At 40.3% G+C, this 23,774-nt stretch overlaps 2 protein-coding genes across 6 annotated transcripts in view; both read left to right on the top strand.

Moving 5' to 3' along the window:
* The window catches only part of LOC133563734 (cytosolic carboxypeptidase 4-like), an 84,508-nt gene extending 64,045 nt beyond the window's left edge, over positions 1-20,463 (top strand). Inside the window, exons 12-16 of the mRNA XM_061918035.1 lie at positions 5,183-5,314; positions 5,433-5,495; positions 8,390-8,503; positions 16,391-16,545; positions 19,913-20,463. Coding sequence (XP_061774019.1) covers positions 5,183-5,314; positions 5,433-5,495; positions 8,390-8,503; positions 16,391-16,545; positions 19,913-20,057 — 609 coding nt within the window. The 3' untranslated portion in view covers positions 20,058-20,463. The remainder of the gene's footprint in view (positions 1-5,182; positions 5,315-5,432; positions 5,496-8,389; positions 8,504-16,390; positions 16,546-19,912) is intronic.
* Positions 20,464-22,714: 2,251 nt separating this feature from the next.
* Positions 22,715-23,774, top strand: part of LOC133562892 (alpha-mannosidase 2C1-like) — a 121,022-nt gene continuing 119,962 nt past the window's right edge. For 3 of the 5 annotated variants that reach the window (XR_009808933.1, XR_009808932.1, XM_061916707.1), the window contains exon 1: positions 22,715-22,966. Coding sequence is in view for 1 of the 5 variants with exons in the window: in XM_061916707.1 (XP_061772691.1) it covers positions 22,866-22,966 (101 nt within the window). In the remaining 4 variants the exon portion in view is untranslated. Of the gene's footprint in view, positions 22,984-23,774 lie in introns of all 5 variants that reach the window. The other 2 variants (XR_009808935.1, XR_009808934.1) reach the window with 2 other exon arrangements.

The raw sequence follows: 23,774 nt of genomic DNA, 5'->3' as shown, positions 1-23,774 counted from the left end.
GTAGTATTTTATACGTAAGTAGTAAAACCTTAAAGTCACATCTTAAGTGCACAGGAAGCCAGTGCAGGTGAGCCAGTACAGGTATATATGTATGTATATATGTATATAAAGTATATACAGTACAGGTATATATGTATGTATATATGTATATAAAGATATATACAGTATAGGCGTAATATGATCAAACTTTCTTGTTCTTGTCAAAAGTCTAGCAGCCGCATTTTGTACCAACTGTAATCTTTTAATGCTAGACATGGGGAGACCCGAAAATAATACGTTACAGTAATCGAGACGAGACGTAACAAACGCATGGATAATGATCTCGGCGTCTTTAGTGGACAAAATGGAGCGAATTTTAGCGATATTACGGAGATGAAAGAAAGCCGTTTTAGTAACGCTTTTAATGTGTGACTCAAAGGAGAGAGTTGGGTCGAAGATAATACCCAGATTTTTTACAGAGTCACCTTGTTTTATTATTTGGTTGTCAAATGTTAAAGTTGTATTATTAAATAGAGGTCGGTGACTAGCAGGACCGATAATCAGCATTTCCGTTTTTTGGGCATTAAGTTGCAAAAAGTTAGCGGACATCCATTGTTTAATTTCATTAAGACACGCTTCCAACTGACTACAGTCCGGCGTGTTGGTCAGCTTTAGGGGCATGTAGAGTTGGGTGTCATCAGCATAACAGTGAAAGCTAATACCGTATTTGCGTATAACGTCACCCAGCGGCAGCATGTAGATGCTGAAGAGTGCAGGGCCAAGGACCGAACCCTGGGGAACTCCACACGTTACCTTAACATAGTCCGAGGTCACACTGTTATGGGAGACACACTGCATCCTATCAGTAAGATAAGAGTTAAACCAAGACAGGGCTGAGTCTGACATACCAATTCGTGTTTTGATACGCTCTAATAAAATATTATGATCGACGGTATCGAAAGCAGCGCTAAGATCGAGGAGCAGCAACATAGATGACGCATCAGAGTCCATCGTTAGCAATAGATCATTAGTCAATTTTGCGAGGGCTGTCTCAGTCGAGTGATTTGCCCTGAAACCGTATTGAAAGGTTTCACATAGATTGTTAAACGCTAAGTGTTCATTTAGCTGCTCTGCAACAATTTTTTCGAGGATTTTCGAAATAAAGGGAAGGTGAGACACCGGTCGGTAGTTTACCATGAGGTCAGGATCGAGGTTAGGTCTTTTAAGGAGAGGATGAATAACCGCTTTTTTGAATGCTAGGAGAACAGTGCCCGAGGAAAGTGAAAAGTTTATAATATTTAATAATAATAATACAAAAGTCTCAATGTTTAAAACTTTTTTTTTTCAACTAGTGCTTTGATGAATTTGCTATTAATATTTTAATTGTTCCTTGTAAACTTATCTAAAAAAAGCACAGGGTTTCACCAGAACTGGATTAAAAAACTCATTACTCATTTTATATCACACAGGCTTGAAAGTAGTGGTGTGTATTTCTGGTTTTGTTACCCAAAAGGTTGACACGGCAGTGTGTCTGGATCAAAAGACACGTCGGAGACGCTTTACTGAACCAAAAGTTGCTTTATTACAAGCGAGTGTCATTATACAGGACTGCAGTTCCTGGAGGAGGTCAGGTCAAAAATTATGAGGCACTCCTAACTGGGAGGAGCCGAACCACCTTCTTATATTCTTTTTTTCTCCCTCTGGGTGTGTGTTAATTCAGGAGTGTACAACCTGACCATGTAAGGAGATGTTCAGGTGTAAGTGACCGCAAAACAACCTCTATAAGTTGTAACTTAAATGTTGACATGAAGATAAACAAGGAGTCTCTCCTCCAGGATAGAGCTTTCACTTTTGCATTCCGAAGTCGGAATCTATTGCCTCTTCTCGTGAGAGAGTTAACCGAGTCCATATGCGAATGTCCAAATAAGGCTCGTTAATTTATTATGGACTCAACCTTTATTTACTTAACCTTCGTCTTGTGTTAGGGTCGGCACCGACCCGTTTTAGTTTTTAAATGCATAAAAACACCACATACATTTATTTTTTTGCATCAAAGCTTTTTGACTTTGTCAGGAACCTATTTGTCAACAAAATAAAACATTATGATTTTTTTCACTAAATTATAAAATGCTCTGGTAGAAATTATGCCCTTGGTGTTGTTAGGGTCGGTTTCGACCCAGTTATAAAAATAAGATGATAAAGCAATGATAAGAGCCAAAACTGAACACACTGATAGCCCAATCTTGTGAGCTTTAGTGGATTCTCATTTTACTTTGTTATCCTGTACAAAAACAAACAAAAGACGGACACTAAAAGTGTTACTTTTTGCCACTCTGATTTTGTTTTTTTATTAGTTTTGGAACTAGTAATCTATTTCTCTTGGTTTCATTTGCTTGATTGGTTGTTGTTTGTCTGATGTTGGATTTCTGTTGCTGAAAAAAATACTTCTTAGCCTTTTTCTTGAAGTAAATATAAATGGGTTGAAATTGACCCGTAACACCATAGATGTTACTATAGTTAAAATTCTTAAAATGAAAAAATAAACAAAACACATTTATTTAAGAGATGTGTTTTAATACCCCTTAGTAATAGTTAGGTAACACAACAACCTTTTTTTTATTTATATGATTCTCTTGCGGTTCGTTTTACCATTTTTAAAAATTGAAATTGAGGGGTATACTGACAAAATAAGGCCCAATGGCCCAAACCAAAAATATTAAAACCAATATTTTCAAGGATAAGGAAGCCTAACAAGGTAACCAAGAGATGAGAAACAAATTGGATGATAAATAGTTGTTTTTAGTGTATTTTACAGCTGATTTAAGACATGGGTCAAAACCGACCCGTTAACATAAGAGATGGTAACAGAAAGCTAACACAAGAGGAAGGTTAAACCTTGTGGTTTGCTTTCTGCAAGGTGACTATAAACATTTACCATATGTAGAACATAATATGAGTTAAATAATTCACTTCAGTTGGCACTTTGATGGCAGAAAAAGCACATACTCAGATCTCATTGTCAATTCACTGTGCTGTTTTCCATCCATCAGTGCATTATCTACCGCTTGTCCCTCTTAGTGTCACAGGGGTTGTGGTGGGCCTACTCCAGCTACAGGTGAGCAGAAGGCAGGGTACACCCTGAGAAAGTCGCCACCTCATCGCAGGGCCCTGTGCTATTTTATTCATTATAGATAATAAAAGCAATACATAATCATAATTACAAAAAGAAAAAACACCAAAGGCGTCCTTGTTGTTTCCGGTCTGTTCTGCCATCCACATATTGCAGCACATACTTCTTTGTCACAAAGAACATTCATGAAGTTTGGTTCTTTTATGAATTTATCAGGGGTCTACTGAAAATGTGACCAATTCTGCTGGGTCAAAAGTATACATACAGCAATGTTAACATGTGTTTACATGTCCCTTGGCAAGTTTCACTGCAATAAGGCGCTTTTGGTAGCCATCCACAAGCTTCTGGTTAAATTTTTTGACCATTCCTCTTGACCAAAATGTTTGCAGTTCAGCTAAATATGTTGGTTTTCTGACATTGACTTGTTTTTTCAGCATTGTCCACACATTGAAGTCAGGACTTTGGGAAGGACCATTCTAAAACCTTAATTCTAGCCTGATTTGGCCATTATTTTACCACTTTTGATGTGTGTTTGGGGTCATTGTCTTGTTGGAACACTGATGATTTTAGGTTGTCCTGAAGAATTTGAAGTTAATCCACCTTTTTCCATGCATCCATCCATCATCTTCCACTTATCCGAGGTCGGGTCGCGGGGGCAGCAGCCTAAGCAGGGAAGCCCAGACTTCCCTCTCCCCAGCCACTTCGTCTAGCTCTTCCCGGGGGATCCCGAGGCGTTCCCAGGCCAGCCGGGAGACATAGTCTTCCCAACGTGTCCTGGGTCTTCCCCGTGGCCTCCTACCAGCTGGACGTGCCCTAAACACCTCCCTAGGGAGGCGTTCGGGTGGCATCCTGACCAGATGCCCGAACCACCTCATCTGGCTCCTCTCGATGTGAAGGAGCAGCGGCTTTACTTTGAGTTCCTCCCGGATGGCAGAGCTTCTCACCCTATCTCTAAGGGGGAGCCCCGCCACACGGCGGAGGAAACTCATTTGGGCCGCTTGTACCCGTGATCTTATCCTTTCGGTCATGACCCAAAGCTCATGACCATAGGTGAGGATGGGAACGTAGATCGACCGGTAAATTGAGAGCTTTGCCTTCCGGCTCAGCTCCTTCTTCACCACAACGGATCGATACAACGTCCGCATTACTGAAGACGCCGCACCGATCCGCCTGTCGATCTCACGATCCACTCTTCCCCCACTCGTGAACAAGACTCCTAGGTACTTGAACTCCTCCACTTGGGGCAGGGTCTCCTCTCCAACCCGGAGATGGCACTCCACCCTTTTCCGGGCGAGAACCATGGACTCGGACTTGGAGGTGCTGATTCTCATTCCGGTCGCTTCACACTCGGCTGCGAACCGATCCAGTGAGAGCTGAAGATCCCGGTCAGATGAAGCCATCAGGACCACATCATCTGCAAAAAGCAGAGACCTAATCCTGCGGTCACCAAACCGGAACCCCTCAACGCCTTGACTGCGCCTAGAAATTCTGTCCATAAAAGTTATGAACAGAATCGGTGACAAAGGACAGCCTTGGCGGAGTCCAACCCTCACTAGAAATGTGTCCGACTTACTGCCGGCAATGCGGACCAAGCTCTGACACTGATCGTACAGGGAGCGGACTGTATGAATTACAACAAAGACCACTACAAATGAGCAATATTTTGCACTGTTATACAATTTAATAAATCAGAAACTGATGACATAGTTCTGTATTTTACTTCTTTATCTCTTTTTTTTTTTTCAACCAAAAATGCTTTGCTCTGATTTGGGGTTACGTGAATTAAAAAAATGTTCACACGGGGTACATCAATGAAAAAAGGTTGAGAACCACTGAATGTTAATGTTGGTCATTACAGTGGTAATTGGAGAGTAAAGTTTTTTTATGGTGATAATTGTTGCAAAACATTTGAGAACCATCAATATATAATATACATTTAAAAGTTTGCGCCCTCTATGCATTTTTGTAAATGTTGCTAACACCCCGGCCTTTAATTACTTTTTTTTCATTTGTCCGAAGACACCTTGAATTGTGTCTAGTCGTTTATAATCCTCTATATATCCTCTTTGTCAGGTCTTCTGTGACTATCATGGCCACTCTCGAAAAAAGAATGTATTTTTGTATGGCTGCAGCATGAAGGAAACTCTCTGGCAGTCAAGTTCTGCTGTGGACACGGCAGGACTGAAAGAGGACCCTGGATATCGGGTAAGCAAAGTTTGTTGTCTTGCAGAGCCTGATACTGTCTGATAAATTGCTCTCCTGTTCCGGAGTTGAAATGTTGAAAATGTCACTTTCTTCACAACCGCTTTCTCTGTTTCTACAGGCTATTGCAAAGGCCTTAGATCGTATTGCACCGGCATTTTCTTTCAACAGCTGCAACTATACGGTAAATACAGTAAACTCTCTATTTCATAATTCCAAGTCACATGTGTACTACATTACGAATATGATTGCTTTTGTTTGCCTTTGGGTCGATACATACAGCAAATCCATTTGGAATGTTATCATAGACCAGGGGCCTCATGTACAAGGCTTGAGTACGCACAAAAACCTGCCGTACGATGAGATGTATCCAAACTGACGTCGGAATGTACGCTGTTTCAGGCTGTGGAAACTTTAGCTACACTCATAAGTGATGCTGGGTAACAGTTCACATAAAAAAAGTACCAATGTTTACTCTTCAGACTTATTGATGTGCACATCAGTGACATATCAACAATTACAATTACACCCCTTCAAGGGCTATTCAACTAGTAGCTAGCAAGTATAGTTAAACAAACTTGTGAGAAGCTCCTTAAAAAATAAACAAAATAAGACAAAAAGTGAAAGGAGATGTCTGGCCCACCGGTCCTTAGCCTTCTGGAAATGTGGCTCCCCAAACAATTTGGTTAAATATCCCTGCCCTAAAGACATATATACATGTGACGACTTTGGGGCATCGTGATGTGGGTGCTTTCTCTCTAGATGCAGTTCAGGCTAGGACACAGCGTAAAAGGTAAGAAATAATGATTAATTTAAACTAAAGAACAGACTATGAACAGAAAACTTGCACTAGGCACAAAAGGCAAAACAAAGAGCTAGCATGGGAGCTAGAAAACACAAAAGGCATAGCGTGGAAGCTAGCAAGCATGGATATCAGAACCAGAGTATCAAAGTCGTCACTGTTGTGGAACACAAACTGCATGAAACACAAACTATGAACCGAGAACGAGAGAACAAAGGAGGCAGGCTTAAATAAGGACAGTAATTACAAACAGGTTTGCGTCCGGAAACAAGAAGCAGGTGAAACAAATAAACAATGGTGACAGAACAAACCAGGAACTAAGGAAGTCAAACTCTAACAGAATATAATACAAAAACAGAACATGATATGATCCGGGCAGCGGATCATAGCAAATACACACATCATCACCCAGCACATTCGCTAGTCCGTGATGTCAACATAAGACAATAGTTTTAACCTTATATTGTAAAAATATTGTTCAGTCATAGTTGGTGTATTAATCAATAAGAACTGATCAGACTTAGGCTGTGTATTGGCAAGGACTTTACAGTACGATACATATCACGATACAATACAATATTGTATTATGTTGCAATATTCTACATAGTTCATTGTCTACAAAACATGACTAAAAAATGTAAACATGTATTTTTTACAATTCGACATTAGGATATTAAGAATCAATTGTATATCATTAGACACGTTATTGCTACATATTGCCATTTTGATATTTTTTTCCCACCCCTAATGTAGAGGGTGATGAGGCCGAATATGCAGTCATCCCTCATTTATCACAGCCATTTGGTTCCAGGCCTGACCTTGTTCAATACATTATCGCAAAGTAGGATTATTATCAATAGTTAGAGAAAACAATTTATATCCATCCATCCATCCATCATCTTCCGCTTATCCGAGGTCGGGTCGCGGGGGCAACAGCCTAAGCAGGGAAACCCAGACTTCCCTCTCCCCAGCCACTTCGTCTAGCTTTTCCCGGGGGATCCCGAGGCGTTCCCAGGCCAGCCGGGAGACATAGTCTTCCCAACGTGTCCTGGGTCTTCCCCGTGGCCTCCTACCGGTTGGACGTGCCCTAAACACCTCCCTAGGGAAGCGTTCGGGTGGCATCCTGACCAGATTCCCGAACCACCTCATCTGGCTCCTCTCGATGTGGAGGAGCAGCGGCTTTACTTTGAGTTCCTCCCGGATGGCAGAGCTTCTCACCCTATCTCTAAGGGAGAGGAGGAAACTCATTTGGGCCGCTTGTACCCGTGATCTTATCCTTTCGGTCATGACCCAAAGCTCATGACCATAGGTGAGGATGGGAACGTAGATCGACCGGTAAATTGAGAGCTTTGCCTTCCGGCTCAGCTCCTTCTTCACCACAACGGATCGGTACAACGTCCGCATTACTGAAGACGCCGCACCGATCCGCCTGTCGATCTCACGATCCACTCTTCCCTCACTCGTGAACAAGACTCCTAGGTACTTGAACTCCTCCACTTGGGGCAGGGTCTCCTCCCCAACCCGGAGATGGCATTCCACCCTTTTCCGGGCGAGAACCATGGACTCGGACTTGGAGGTGCTGATTCTCATTCCGGTCGCTTCACACTCGGCTGCGAACCGATCCAGCGAGAGCTGAAGATCCCGGTCAGATGAAGCCATCAGGACCACATCATCTGCAAAAAGCAGAGACCTAATCCTGCGGTCACCAAACCGGAACCCCTCAACGCCTTGACTGCGCCTAGAAATTCTGTCCATAAAAGTTATGAACAGAATGGGTGACAAAGGACAGCCTTGGCGGATTCCAACCCTCACTGGAAATGTGTTCGACTTACTGCCGGCAATGCGGACCAAGCTCTGACACTGATCATACAGGAAGTGGACCGCCACAATAAGACAGTCCGATACCCCATAGTCTCTGAGCACTCCCCACAGGACTTCCCGAGGGACACGGTCGAATGCCTTCTCCATGTCCACAAAGCACATGTAGACTGGTTGGGCAACCAGTCTACAATTTATATATTTTTTTAAAATAAGCATAAACCTTTCTTGAACAGGAACATGAACTACAACATGTATAGTCACTCTAACACTCTTTTCATACAATATTGTAGCTTTGAGTGTTTTTTTCTGCAGAACACAGCAACCGGAGGATCCTTCAAACGCCATTATTATCAAAGCCGCAATATTTGAAATGAGGGACGATTGTACCACAGACCAAGTAAACAAAAAACCCATTGCATTTTTTTTCTAATACACATTTAATCTGATTTTCTTAGGTGGAGAAGTCGCGTTCATCCACTGCCAGAGTTGTTGTCTGGAGAGAAATTGGCGTGCTGAGAAGTTACACCATGGAAAGCACCTACAATGGTTTTGACCAGGGAATATACAAGGTTTGCAAAATTGTTTGAGTTATGTTATTATAACTAACACACAGACAAAATAAGTCTACCCTTTGTTTTAGTACTTTGGCTCCTTGTGATTGTCCAGGTTGTAACTTCGCCCAAACCTGACGTTTCTGCGCTGTGCGAGCAAAAAGTGTGCAAGCAAGGTTTAGAGTTCATTATTCTACCGCCAACTGCCTTTTTTTTTCTTTTTAAATAACTCCCCGTGTTGGCGTTTAAAAGTGGCACATTTCAGACCCTATTTTGTGTATACAAAATAATGGCCCTGTTTTTTTTAAACAATGGACTTTATGTTGGGTTTGGTTGGTGTTCTTCTGTGTTTGGTGCTTGTTCCTGTTCTGCACTCCTACTTTGTTGGCACTTCCTGTTGTGTTGGTGTTTTTTTGACACCCAGGGGTGTCAAACTCAAATACAGAGTGGGCCAAAATTTAAAACGGAACAAAGCCGCGGGCCAAGGTTGAACAAATTAACCTTTTATTAGGGACCCAAACAAGTTTTGCATTGAATATTGAACAAGCAAGGCTTATATAACTTCATAGTGACTTGTAAAGTCGAGTTTCAAATTGTCCATCCAGCCATTCATTTTCTACCGCTTGTCCCTTCTGGGGTCGCTGCAGCCTATCTCAGCTGCATTTGGGGGGGAAGGCATTGTACACCCTGGACAAGTCACCACCTCATCACAGGGCCAACACAGATAGAGAGACAACATGCACACCAGGGCCAATTTAGTGTTTCCAATCAACCTATCAATAATGATTTAAAAATATCAATGGCATATCAAATACAATTTTAATAAAAATTGCAGGGGGGGGGGGGGGCAGTTTTGGTGGTAGCAGGGGTGTATATTATAACATCCCGGAAGAGTTCGTGCTGCAAGGCGTTCTGGGTATTACGTGTTACGGTGCAGATGTTCTCCCGGAATGTCAATCAATCAATCAATCAATGTTTATTTATATAGCCCCAAATCACAAATGTCTCAAAGGACTGCACAAATCATTACGACTACAACATCCTCGGAAGAACCCACAAAAGGGCAAGGAAAACTCACACCCAGTGGGCAGGGAGAATTCATATCCATATCTATGAGAAACCTTGGAGAGGACCTCAGATGTGGGCAACCCCCCCCCCCCCTCTAGGGGACCGAAAGCAATGGATGTCGAGCGGGTCTAACATGATACTGTGAAAGTTCAATCCATAGTGGCTCCAACACAGCCGCGAAATGTGTTTGTCATTCTTGTTTGGTGTGGCTTCACAGTGTGGCGCATATTTGAAACAGTGTTCAAGTCATTTATACGGCCACCCCCAGTGTGACCTGTATGGCTGTTGACCAAGTATGCGTTGCATTCATTCGTGTGTGTTAAAGCCGCAGATATTATGTGATTGGGCCGGCACATTGTTTCTATGGCGGAAAAGCGGACGTGACGACAGGTTGTAGAGGACGCTAAAGGCAGTGCCTTCGAGGCACGCCCCCAATATTGTTGTCCGAGTGGTAATCGGGAGAAATTCGGAAAAATTGTTGCCCCGGGAGATTTACAGGAGGGGCAGTGAAATTTGGGAGGGTTGGCAAATGCGTTGTTGCAGCGGCACCGCCCCTGTATGATACCGGCGGGCCAGCTCTAATCTTGATTTGATATTACCTCAAGAGCCAAATGAAATCACACGGCGGGCCAAATTTGGCCCAAGGGCCAGAGTTTGACACCCATGCTTTAAGCACTCGTTACCTGTTTTCTGTTGGTGATTAGGCTATTTAAGTTGAGTGTGAGCCACCATTCTTTGTCTGGACTTTGGAGATGATGATCATTCATGTGGATGCGCTTTCCTACCAACGTGAGTTTTTGCTATATTACAGCATTCTGTATTGTTGCTTCGCACCTGTCAGTTTTAGTTTAATTTTATGCATAGTCTTCCCTATGCTTTGGTGCCTTCCGAGCGGCACTAATCTTAGTTTATTTTTGAGCTACAATAAATACTTTACCTGCACGTTGCCTCCTCGGTGTTCTGCATTTTGGGAACACACCACTAATCGCCGTCATGGGACCCGAGCGTCACAGGACTCGTGATAATAAAAGTCCCTTTTGCCACTGCATAACCTTTTTACACATATTTAATAGCGAAAAACAATAATTAGTTTCACAGTATACGAGTTGGAGGAATGCAGACTGATACATAACACAGGACCCCGAGAACACACTAATGGATTATTTATAAAAACATTTGATTTAAAACTACCAGATCTCATCCAACTCAAGACTGCCCAAATGATTTATAAAGCAAGTAAAGATTCACTTCCAACAGGGTTACAGAGAAGATTTTTACAGAGAGAAGGGAATTATAATTTAAGAGGAGAACTACTTTTTAAGATCCAATATTGTAGAACAGGGGTGCCCACACTTTTTCTGCAGGCGAGCTACTTTTCAATTGACCAACTCGAGGGGATCTACCTCATTTATATAAATCATTTATATTTATTTATTTATGAAAGAGACATTTTTGTAAACAAGTTAATTGTGTTTAATGATAATACAAGCATGTATTATAAGTTGGTGTATTACCTGATTCTGATGACTTGCATTGATTGGAATCAGACAGTAATGATGATAACGCCCACATTTTCAAATGGAGGAGAAAAAAAGTTGTCCTTTCTGTACAATACCACATGAAAGTGGTTGGTTTTTGGCATCTAATTCATCCAGCTTCCATACACTTTACAAGAAAAACATTGATGGCAAATTCCGTAGCTTGCTTGATTGACATTCACGGCACCCGAGGGTCTTGTGAGATGACGCTGGCTGCTGCCAGTTCATTATTATGAAAAAAAAACAGAGAGGAAGGCGAGAAACACTTTTTATTTCAACAGACTTTCGCGCCGTCCCTTCCGTCAAAACTCTAAAGGCCGACTGCACATTTCCTATCTTCAGAATAAAAGCCCTACTTCATGCTGCCTGCGCTAACAAAATAAGAGTTTCAGAAAGCTGGCATGCACAAGTGATGTGCACGCCAGCTTTCTGAGGGATCGCTTGTGCACGCCAGTTTTCCGAGACTCTGTATTTAGTTAGCGCAGGCAGCATGAAGCAGGGCTTTTATTGTGAAGATAGGAAATGTGCAGTCGGCCTTTAGAGTTTTGACGGAAGGTACGGCGCGAGAGTCTGTTGAAATAAAAAGTGTTTCTCGCCTTCCTCTCGGTCATATTTTCATAATAATGATCTTGCAGCAGCCAGCGTCATCTCACAAGACCCTCCGGTACCGTGAATGTCATTTAAGTGACGTCTTGGTGAAGATTGATGATCACTAATTTTCAGGTCTATTTTTTTTAAAAGCCTGGCTGGAGATCGACTGACACACCCCCCGCGGTCGACTTGTAGCTCGCGATCGACGTAATGGGCACCCCTGTTGTAGAACAACGCAGAAACGAATGAGTATAACAATAGCAGGGGTTAAAATATGGAAGTGTTTAAAGGATGAAATAAAACACAGCACCAACATAAACCAGTTTAAAAAGCTTTTTAAATCATTTATCATTAGTAAATATAAGAAAGAAGAGCAAACATTGTTTTAGAAAGACAATAATATATAATATGTATATAAATACAATTTATGATTTCATAATTATACATATAGGTTATATTAAAATGTATATATTACCACTTTATATGGAATTCAAATAAATTGTGTAAATATAATACATATATATATATGTATATATATATATATATAAGTGTACAAATGTATATGTTTGATTTAAATGTTAAACTGTGTATATGAGACGTGTGCTACATATATGTTGCTTATATATTGTTTAAAAAAAAAGTAATATAAGTGAAGCATGTTTTAGATTTTATATATTTTGAACCTTGTTCTTGTTGTGATGGGGTAGGTTTATATAAGCGTTGCTTCAACCTACACCCTTTCGGCTCAATCATTGCTCAAATGAGTGTTTTTTTTTTTGTTTGTTTTTTTTGTTGTTGTTGTCCTTTGTTTTATGTGAAGATTGCCGAAATAAATAAAATGTAAATGACTTCAAATATGACCTACTTACATACTTGCCAACCTTGAGACCTCCGAATTCGGGAGATGGGGAGGGGGTATATTTTCAAGTATTTCTTATATTATATATCTGTATAAATAATCCGCTCATGAATGAGTATATCCATTCGGCCACCGTGTTTTGATCTACAAAATTTTCAGGCACCATACCCCTTCCCCTTCGAGTTGTCCTGAATGAACTGAAATATTTTTTTCCATTCATTTTGGAACTTGCAAGCGTACTTCTTCTTCTTACTCGTCGTTGCCATGTCTCTTCTTCGTTCTTTTGCTTCGTCTCTGTTATGTTTTCGGACATTACTACTTGCCGTAGTTTTGAAGCAATGAATGATGGGAAATCCGGATGTTGCGTGTCAGTGTATTAATGTGCCGACTTGAATAAAAACACGCTGAGAAATAGCTCCCTGCCTCCCTACTTAATGGGTTAGAGATAAACCTATGGATAACTAAGACGTATATAATAGTCTCCTTTTGAGGTGAGAGGGGACGCTAAAGGCAGTGCCTTTAAGGCACGCCCCCAATATTGCTGTCAGTGTGGAAATTGGGAGAAATTCGAGAGAATGGTTGCCCCGGGAGATTTTCGGGAGGGGCACCGAAATTCGGGAGTCTCCCGGGAAAATCAGGAGGGTTGGCAAGTTTGCCTACTTACTTCGTTACACGCTGTAACAGTCAGGTTAACCAAAAGCTGAGTTGCTAATGCTAACTCAACAAACTAAGTGTAGGAGATGAGAAAAAATGCAGTGTATAATGCCTAATTCAGATTTTATTTATTTATTTATTTCGGCAATCTTCACATAAAACAAAGAACAACAACAAAAAAAGAAAAAAAACACTTATTTGAGCAATGATTGAGCCGAAAGGGTGTAGGTTGAAGCAACGCTTATATAAACCTACCCCATCACAACAAGAACAAGGTTCAAAATATATAAAATCTAAAACATGCTTCACTTATATTACTTTTTTTTTTTAAACAATATATAAGCAACATATATGTAGCACACGTCTCATACACACAGTTTAACATTTAAATCAAACATATACATTTGTACACTTATATATATATATTATATATATATACACAATGTATTTAAATTCCATATAAAGTGGTAATATATACATTTCAATATAACCCAAATGTATAATTATGAAATCATAAATTGTATTTATATACATATTATATATTATTGTCTTTCTAAAACAATGTTTGCTCTTCTTTCTTATATTTACTAATGATAAATGATTTAAAAAGCTTTTTAAACTGGTTTATGTTGGTGCTGTGTTTTATTTCATCCTTTAAACACTTCCATATTTTAACCCCTGCTATTGTTATACTCACTCGTTTCTGCGTTGTTGTTAAATCTGAGCTTTTTATGTAGTCGTTCTCAATACAAAAAAAGTGAATCCTAATATGAATGCGTAAATGTCTCTGAAATGAGCCACATGACTAAGGATGTCACGATCAAATTTTTTGGCCTCAGGTCTGATCCGATTTTGAGTACCAATCCCATTCAGTACTTTGACAATAGATTATAGAAATGCAAATTAGGGATGGGCCACCAATCAGTACCTGCCAATTTTTGTGAAAAAGTATGTGAACACCGTTCCTGATTAAAGCCTTTAATGCCAATCGCAAATGCTGATCCGCCCTGGCCAAAACTTTATATATTTTCAGTTCAGCTGTTCAAAAGCAGCTAATTATGTGTTCCATACATTCAGTACTTGCCAACCCTCCCAACAATATTTGAGGGTGTGCCTTTAGCCTCCTCTACAACCTGTCGTCACATACACAATATGTGGATTTTACACACACACGCGCACGTGCACACACACACGTGTATGCGATGCATACTTGATCAACAACCATACAGGTCACACTGAAGGTGACGCCATCACCTTCTGGTCAAAGCTGGTCATTCCTTCCAAGTTCCCTCTGTTGCATAAGATGGCCTGTCACATCCTCACAATCTTTGGCTCAACATACATCTGTGAGTCTGCCTTCTCTGCAATGAACATTGTGAAGAACTGCAGACTGACCAATGAACACCTGGATCAGTGTCTCCGCCTGGCCATCACACCTTTTGTGCCAAAGTTCAAAGTCTTGGCTTCGAGCCCAATTCTTCCATTGAGCAGCTGTGTTTTACACAATGGGGATGTTCTGTACCTTAGTTATTTTGTACATGAATGAGATCTGTTGAGGTCATTTGTTTACCAGGGATAGGAGGGTTGTGTTTAAAAAGTATGAATTTTTTGTTAAAATTGAAAGTTTTATTTAAGTTCTTATTTTTGTTTCAAAGAAAATCTTTCATGTATTTTATTGGATATTTATTTTAATTTTGTTAATTTTGAGAAAATGTTAAACTACTACCTACCTCCTGCTACTATATAAGCTTGACCGATAATAAACGGACCCAGCCTGTTTCAAAATAACATTTGTGGACCTTCAAGATTTGTGCTTGAGGACCCCCGGCATATAGTATGCACCTGCCTTGAATTACCGCCTGGTCAAAGTTGTGATGTCACGAGTGACATTTCCCCTGTCATCATTTTCAAAATGGAGGAGGCTGATTTCAATACCGGTAATTTGAAATCACATAAAGGGAAGAAGATGAAGAGCTATTCAGTAGGATTTAAGGTCCAAGCTTACATCACACTCAAATTTTTACTGCATACCTTTGGTAAGCGAAGGAGTGAGAAAAGGTTTTAAATTAATTGGCGCCCCGGCGGCTATTCAAGGAAATACGGTAAGTGAATAATGACAAGTTATATGGTTGTTTGAATACATATTCTGGTCCCTTTATATTGAATTTGTTGTTTATTTTTGTAAAAAACAAACAAAACCAACTTGTTTGTGGTAATAATCCCATCTTTAAAAAGTCATATACCCCCAGAAGAGGTTTGAGTGTGTTTTAAAAAGCGTGTTTCACCAAAAATCATGCAATAATTATTTCTTTGGTACATATAAAACCACCAAGTGTGTCTTTAGGATGGCAGTGTTGTGTTTATGGGGGGTCCTTTCGGAGTCTTTTGTATGGGGGGCCCAGAATTTGGTGTGACGCCTCTTGGTTAGAGAACAAGAAGTTGAAAGAAAGTCTTTTTTGCAACTTTTAAGCAGCGGTGTTCTTGTAATATTTTGGGTTTGAAAATGTACCTTCGAGCAAGTTGCAAAAAACTCCATTAATGTTCAAAAAATGTCAGCGCCTCACCAGGTATGAATGTTGCCGCATACCAATAGGGTTGGGCACCAAGACCATAATAGCACCGGTGCCAACAGAAACAATATTAACCAGACTGAAAAAAGAAGCAGCTATTGGTGATTCATTTCAGTGCTAAATGAATTCTGACTAAATAATCTGCAACTAGTGCTATTATTATAGATTTTATTTTTGAATGTATTACTTGTATAATTAAATTTTCTTTGATCAAAGTATCTGCGATGAGTTAGCGACTTGTCCAGAGTGTACACCGCCTTCCGCCCGAATGCAGCTGAGATAGGCTCCAGCGGTAGAAAAATGGATGGATGGATGGATGATCAAAGTATTTTAAATTACTCGTCTGTTTAACTTGATTGTCATAATTCAATCAAAATAAAAAGCCATTGGTTTTGTTTTTCTTTTGTTTTTCTTTTTTTTTTTAAGTAACGGTTCAGACCCTATTTAAGTACCTGCACCATTTTTGAAGTACTAATTTGGTACCAGTAGACGTTCAAATGTAAACGACCCATATGGCCTGGTTAAAAAAAAAAATAATTAAACAGAGTTACTGCGGCAATACATTATTTTGAAATTCTGTCTCTCTCTCTGTTTTTCTCACAATTTTTTTTTTCTACGTTTAAAGGGTCTGCATATGGGAATCCGAGAGCTGGAAGAAATGGGAATGAAGTTTTGCCACAGTCTGCTGTCCATGACTAAAGATACAAAGGAACTTTATGACACGAGTATGATCAATTACATTAACCTAGACCACAACATCCAGGACCATAGGTCACACAAGTAAGATTTCATCCTGTCTAGGGTGTGTGTTAAAGACAATAGACAATATAAATTATATGAATTTGGCTGACGATGGAGCTTGTGATGATGCATGTTGATAACACGTTCTGGCTGTGTCCCGCAAATTTGACAGCGACAAAAAACGAACATGCCCTCAACCAATGTAGCATTCTTTAAAGTGGCTAATGTCCCTCCACAGTGCACAGCCTGGTATATACACCCTCACGTCACATAGCTTGAGTCCCCTCTGACATTTGATTTATAGTTCTTCTGTGGCTGTGGTGGCGCCAGACTTGTAATTCTCTTCCAAAACACTAAGGGGCAGTGTCTCCAGAAGGAGTAACTGCAGCTGTCATCGACCACACACTGTATTTCTTTCTTGTGAAGAGGGACGATAGACCACAACCACAACATCGCCATCTTTATCTACACTGGAACTAATCATTCAGAATCATCAGTTTACTTTTAACGGACGTTTCACTTATAAACTAGAGGAATATCGCAACGATAGACTGTGCAACTTCTGAAAGAGGACGCTATTATTATTTGCAGCACTATTTAGCAGTTTTAAGACATGGTACAAAAAAGATCTATTATATAAATACAATAGTTAAATAACTATTGTAAATTAAAAACATGTTGGTGTTGTCATGTTCAGAGTTCACAATTGTAAGTATACCACGCCTGAGATTTTATTGACAGAGAATGAGAAGTGTCATGTGTGTGTGTGTGTGTGTGTGTGTGTGTGTGTGTGTGTGTGTGTGTGTGTGTGTAAGACATGAGTGCACAAGAGTATGTCGGAATTTAACCTGTTAGCACAAGATTGGCAATATAAGTTTAAAAGATTGTCATGCTTTGTGACTTCCTCTGGATGCAACAACACAATAAGCTGAAAAACACACATTGAGTAAATAGCATACGCAAATAAACTATGTTTCTCAAAAATAACATTATCACTGGAGGAGGACCAAGAGTTAAACATGCTACGCTACACATTGTAGGTGGATTTGAGCTCATGAATGTAAACAAAAAGGTGGGCGGATCGATGCAAAAATCAGAAAGGACTATAGCAAGTACAATATCATATGATCGGTACTATAGTGGTTTGATATTTTTTACTAGTCAAACATGCTTTTGTTTACAAACAAAGGAAATCAATCCACTGACACCGGAGGAACATAAGGGAATTTAATTGGGATCAAAAATGTAATCATTCAATGATCTTGAAAATTTGAATATCAGTATTGATATGACAAATACTGCCCCTGTAACTACTTGGTATTTAATGTTCAAGTAACCAGATTCAGGAACTAACAGAATAAGTAATCACAATAGTTTGGAGAAAATAATCCAACTGGAAATTATGCATTATATTACAGCCAAATTAAGAGCCTATGTAACACATTTTAAAATGGTTGTATTATCCTTTATACACCTGATAAGAAATTGTGATATACAAACCTCGTTTCCATATGATAAATGAATAAATGATAAATGGGTTGTACTTGTATAGCGCTTTTCTACCTTCAAGGTACTCAAAGCGCTTTGACACTACTTCCACATTTACCCATTCACACACACATTCACACACTGATGGAGGGAGCTGCCATGCAAGGCGCTAACCAGCACCCATCCTTTTCAAGCCATATTCAGTTGTATGCACTACAAAGACAAGATATTTGATGTTCAAACTCAAACTTTATTTTATTTTATTTTTTTTAAATAATAATTAACTTAGAATTTCATGGCTGCAACACGTGCCAAAGTAGTTGGGAAAGGGCATGTTCACCACTGTGTTACATCACCTTTTCTTTTAACAACACTCAATAAACGTTTGGGAACTGAGGAAACTATTTGTTGCAGCTTTGAAAGTGGAATTCTTTCCCATTCTTGTTTTATGTAGAGCTTCAGTAGTTCAACAGTCCGGGGTCTCCGCTGTCATATTTTACGCTTCATAATGCGCCACAAATTTTGGCGGAAGACAGGTCTGGACTGCAGGCGGACCAGGAAAGTACCCGCACTCTTTTACTACCAAACCACGCTGTTGTAACACGTGGCTTGGCATTGTCTTGCTAAAATAAGCAGGGGCGTCCATGATAACGTTGCCTGGATGACAACATATGTTGCTCCAAAACCTGTATGGACCATTCATGGTGCCTTCACAGATGTGTAAATTACCCATGCATTGGCCACTAATACACCCCCATACCATCACAGATGCTGGCTTTTCAACTTTGCGCCTATAACAATCCGGATGGTTATTTTCCTCTTTGTTCCGGAGGACACCACGTCCACAGTGTTCGCATATAATTTGAAATGTGGACCCGTCAGACCACAGAACACCTTTCCACTTTGCATCACTCCATCTTAGATGAGCTCGGGCCAAGCAATGCCAGCGGTGTTCCTTGGTGTTGATAAATGGGTTTTGCTTTGCATAGCAGAGTTTAAACTTGCACTTACAGATGTAGCAACCAACTGTAGTTACTAACAGTGGTGATACCCTTTACACACTGATGTCAGTTTTTGATGCAGTACCGCCTGAGGTATCAAAGGTCCGTAATATCATCGCTAACGTGCAGTGATTTCTCCAGATTCTCTGAACTTTTTGATGATTTTACGGACCGTAGATGGTAAAATCCCTAAATTCCTTGCAATAGCTCGTTGAGAAATGTTGTTCTAAAACTGTTCGGCAATTTGCTTACAAAGTGGTGACCCTCACCCCATCCTTGTTTGTGAATTACTTAGCATTTCATGGAAGCTGCTTTTATACCCAATCATGGCACCCACCTGTTCCCAATTAGCCTGCACACCTTTGGGATATTCCAAATAAGTGTTTGATGAGAATTTCTCAACTTTATCAGTATGTATTGCCACCTTTCCCAACTTCTTTGTCACGTGTTTCTGTCATTAAATTCTAAAGTTAATGATTTGCAAAAAAAAAAAAATGTTTGTCAGTGTGAACTTCAAATATGTTGTCTTTGTAGCATATTCAACTGAATATGGGTTGAAAATGATTTGCAAATAATTGTATTCCGTTTATATTTACATCTAAAACAATTTCCCAACTCATTTGGAAACGGGGTTTGTAATTCATTACCACAAGAGGCTGCAATAGATATCGCGATTTTGGGCCACATCGCCTCTCTCTAAACCTGACTATTTTTAAGTCATTCTTGGGTTATTGAGACACATTTGACTACATTTTGTGTTATGGCATAGCCAATATAAATTTAGCATCAAGCTAGTGCTTTTGGAAAAGTGTAGCACTTTCTATCAGGCATACTTGCCTTGTTGGCATGGAAAATTGCAATATTACTTAAAGGTTGATTGCATATTGTAATACACTTCTTTGTCTTTTCTCACCCAGCATTTTTGAAGATGACGAGCCTCCATGTGCTGAAGAAATTGAATATTCCATCGAGTGTCCTGGTCTTCCAGGCAGTGATTTAGAAACAGATGTAAACAAATGCATGGCCTGCACAGATGAAGAGGAGGGTGTTGCCCACAGTTAAGTGCTGCACACCAACACGTACCACACAAAAAACACACAACAAATTATAGTAAATTGTAAACCCAGAAGTGTCAATAAGTTCATTTTGCTTTTAGATTAATCTGAGTTTTTACATGATTATTGCAATGATTTTTAGTCACTAATGGCATTCATTAACACGTTAACACATGAACATCAACCTGTTGACAAAAATAGAAAAGAAAAATATTAGCGTTCATGCAGCTTTAGAACCCTATTTGTTTTTCAGGGGAGAAACCGATGGCAAACAATAATAAAACTCCAAGAGTGTCCCTAAGTGTTGCATAAAATGCAGTAATAATGTTTTTTTTACATGAATTATTTATTGTCATACTGTGTGTCTGTAACGATAAAATCTTGACAAATAAAGTACATTGTGGACGTTTTAAGGTGTGGTCGTGTGAATATTTCATAGCTTTCGTCTGATGCTTTGAAGGGGTCAGTGACTGGAAAAAGGAGCGCTGCTGAAGATGAAACCAGAAACAAGCGTGCTCAGGTAACCCGCTCCAATGGGGCCTTGATCTGACCCCCCACAGAGCCATCATCTCGATCTTATCTCCCATTAGCCAATAGGAGCTGGCTCAGTATCCACGGTTATGGATCTGATATTATCACATGGCCAAAGTGAGTAAGACTAGCTGGGTAATGTAGCCATGTCTCTGTTACTCAACTGGCTCTTGGGCCGTGATCTTTGTCCCACTCAATATTTAAGTCATTTGGCTCGGCCAAATCTTGACATTGATCAAGCTCCAAGTTAGGTTCAAAGCTAGAATCAACAAGACTTTATTCTTATTACATATAGAGAATATACACAGAGGTGCATCTGTATGGTGATTTAATAACAATGCTTTTGTAAACACTCTATACCTTTGTTCATTCACTCAGAAAAGACATGTATGTCTTTCCTAGGGCAGCTGGAGCTTACCACCAAATGTATGCACAACAATAGAGGCAGAGTGATAGAACTGCCTTGCCTAATGACACAACAGCAGACAGACTAGGTTTGCTGGAGGAGCTTACTGGAAGAAATGGGAAATTACGTGTTTGCTTATTGTTTTATTAAAGTAAAAGTGTTGATTACAGGTACTAATCACAAAGAGTTTTGTCAACAAAAGGGGTCAGCTTTATTCTCTGACAATGTTAAGCGTATGGTTTTGGTATCCGATGATATGCATAGAGCAGGGGTGCCCACACTTTTTCTGCAGGCGAGCTACTTTTCAATTGACCAACTCGAGGGGATCTACCTCATTTATATATATCATTTATATTTATTTATTTATGAAAGAAACATTTTTGTAAACAATTTAAATGTGTTTAGTAATAATACAAGCATGTGTAACACATACAGATGTCTTTCTTTCACGAAGACAAGAATATAAGTTGGTGTATTACCTGATTCTGATGACTTGCATTGATTGGAATCAGACAGTAATGATGCCAACGCCCACATTTTCAAATGGAGGAGAAAAAAAGTTGTCCTTTCTGTACAATACCACATGAAAGTGGTTGGTTTTTGGCATCTAATTCATCCAGCTTCCATACACTTTACAAGAAAAACATTGGCGGCAAATTCCGTAGCTTGCTTGATTGACATTCACGGCACCCGAGGGTCTTGTGAGATGACGCTGGCTGCTGCCAGTTTATTATTATGAAAAAATGACAGAGAGGAAGGCGAGAAACACTTTTTATTTCAGCAGACTTTCGCGCCGTCCCTTCCGTCCAAACTCTAAAGGCCGACTGCACATTTCCTATCTTCATAATAAAAGCCCTGCTTCATGCTGCCTGCGCTAACAAAATAAGAGTCTCGGAAAGCTGGCGTGCACAAGTGATGTGCACGCCAGCTTTCTGAGGGATCGCTTGTGCACGCCAGTTTTCCGAGACTCTGTATTTAGTTAGCGCAGGCAGCATGAAGCAGGGCTTTTATTGTGAAGATAGGAAATGTGCAGTCGGCCTTTAGAGTTTTGACAGAAGGTACGGCGCGAGAGTCTGTTGAAATAAAAAGTGTTTCTCGCCTTCCTCTCGGTCATATTTTCATAATAATGATCTTGCAGCAGCCAGCGTCATCTCACAAGACCCTCCGGTACCGTGAATGTCATTTAAGTGACGTCTTGGTGAAGATTGATGGTCACTAATTTTTAGGTCTATTTTTTTTAAAAGCCTGGCTGGAGATCGACTGACACACCCCCCGCGGTCGACTGGTAGCTCGCGATCGACGTAATGGGCACCCCTGATATAAGAGATAGAGATGTTTGTTAAAGAGGAAATCAACAGATGTGTCATTAGCAATGGCTGGGGTGTTTAACACGAGGAATAGGAAACAGGTGAAGGCTGTATTTGATTTGTTTAAGAGCACATGGTTGTATTATAAGATTTAATGGATACTGGGGGATAGGGAGAGCTGGGTCCAAATAAAGGGCAGGTGAGCCTGGTTAAACTGCTACATAGGTCATTTAATGTATTTAAGTTTGTTTCAATTATTTTGTGAATTGGGGATTTAGATTGTGAATTATTGTCTGACCTACACTCCTGAGCAGAAGATTGCGGTAACGCACCATGAAGCTGGATGCCAACCACCAAAAAACACAAAGAAGAAAAAGCAAAAGAAGAATAATACTGCAGGGGGCGCTAATGTACCAAATGATGGATGCAAACCGCCGTTAAACCAAAAAAGAAGATAAAGACATGATCTATTTCTACTTCCGGGTAGGGAGTGAATCAATATTGTTGTCATTTCTAGCTTCACTTTTCACTTTTGCACCGGCAAACATTTGCCAAAGTTGTTTTTTTTGCTATGTATCACCAACCTGTGTTGAAGAACAGGCGGACACTTTTGGAGAGAGCTGAGAAGTTTATTTCTGATGTTTACTTCACAGACTGCAACCTGCGAGGACGGTATATACCTTATTGAGGTTTTTATTCTCATCTTACAATTGTGCCTCTCATGTGGAGCATCATTGCTTGAACATTTACATTACTTTTTAATAACATGTTCAGCTTATTCAAACCGAGTCCACATTTGATTCATTCAAACATATAGGACAGGGGTGTCCAAACTTTGGCCCGGGGGCCATTTGCTGCTCCTTTTTATTTGGCCCACAACACATTCCATCCCATCCATCAATTTTCTACCGCTTATTCCCTTTTGGGGTCGCGGGGGGCGCTGGCGCCTATCTCAGCTACAATCGGGCGGAAGGCGGGGTACACCCTGGACAAGTCGCCAGCTCATCGCAGGGCCAACACAGATAGACAGACAACATTCACACTCACATTCACACACTAGGGCCAATTTAGTGTTGCCAATCAACCTATCCCCAGGTGCATGTCTTTGGAAGTGGGAGGAAGCCGGAGTACCCGGAGGGAACCCACACATTCACGGGGAGAACATGCAAACTCCACACAGAAAGATCCTGAGCCTGGATTTGAACCCAGGACTGCAGGACCTTCGTAACAACACATTCCATCCTTGAATTTTCAACCACTTGTCTCTTTCGGGGTTAAATAAAAACATCACAGACTAAGAAAATTATCATAAATACTTGACAACCAAAATGGCCAACAACCTGTGTGTCTTACTGTATATCAGGGGTGTCGAACTCCTTCTCTTTGAGGGCCACGTTGCAGTTTTGACTGCCTTCAGAGGGCCGAATGTAACATTAAAGGCCTACTGAAATCCACTACTACCCACCACGCAGTCTGACAG

The sequence above is a fragment of the Nerophis ophidion genome, linkage group LG12, assembly GCF_033978795.1.
Source record: "Nerophis ophidion isolate RoL-2023_Sa linkage group LG12, RoL_Noph_v1.0, whole genome shotgun sequence".
Classification (NCBI taxonomy): Eukaryota; Metazoa; Chordata; class Actinopteri; order Syngnathiformes; family Syngnathidae; genus Nerophis; species Nerophis ophidion.
The sequence above is the reverse complement of the archived record's forward strand: the minus strand, read 5'-3'. Positions and strand labels throughout refer to the sequence as shown.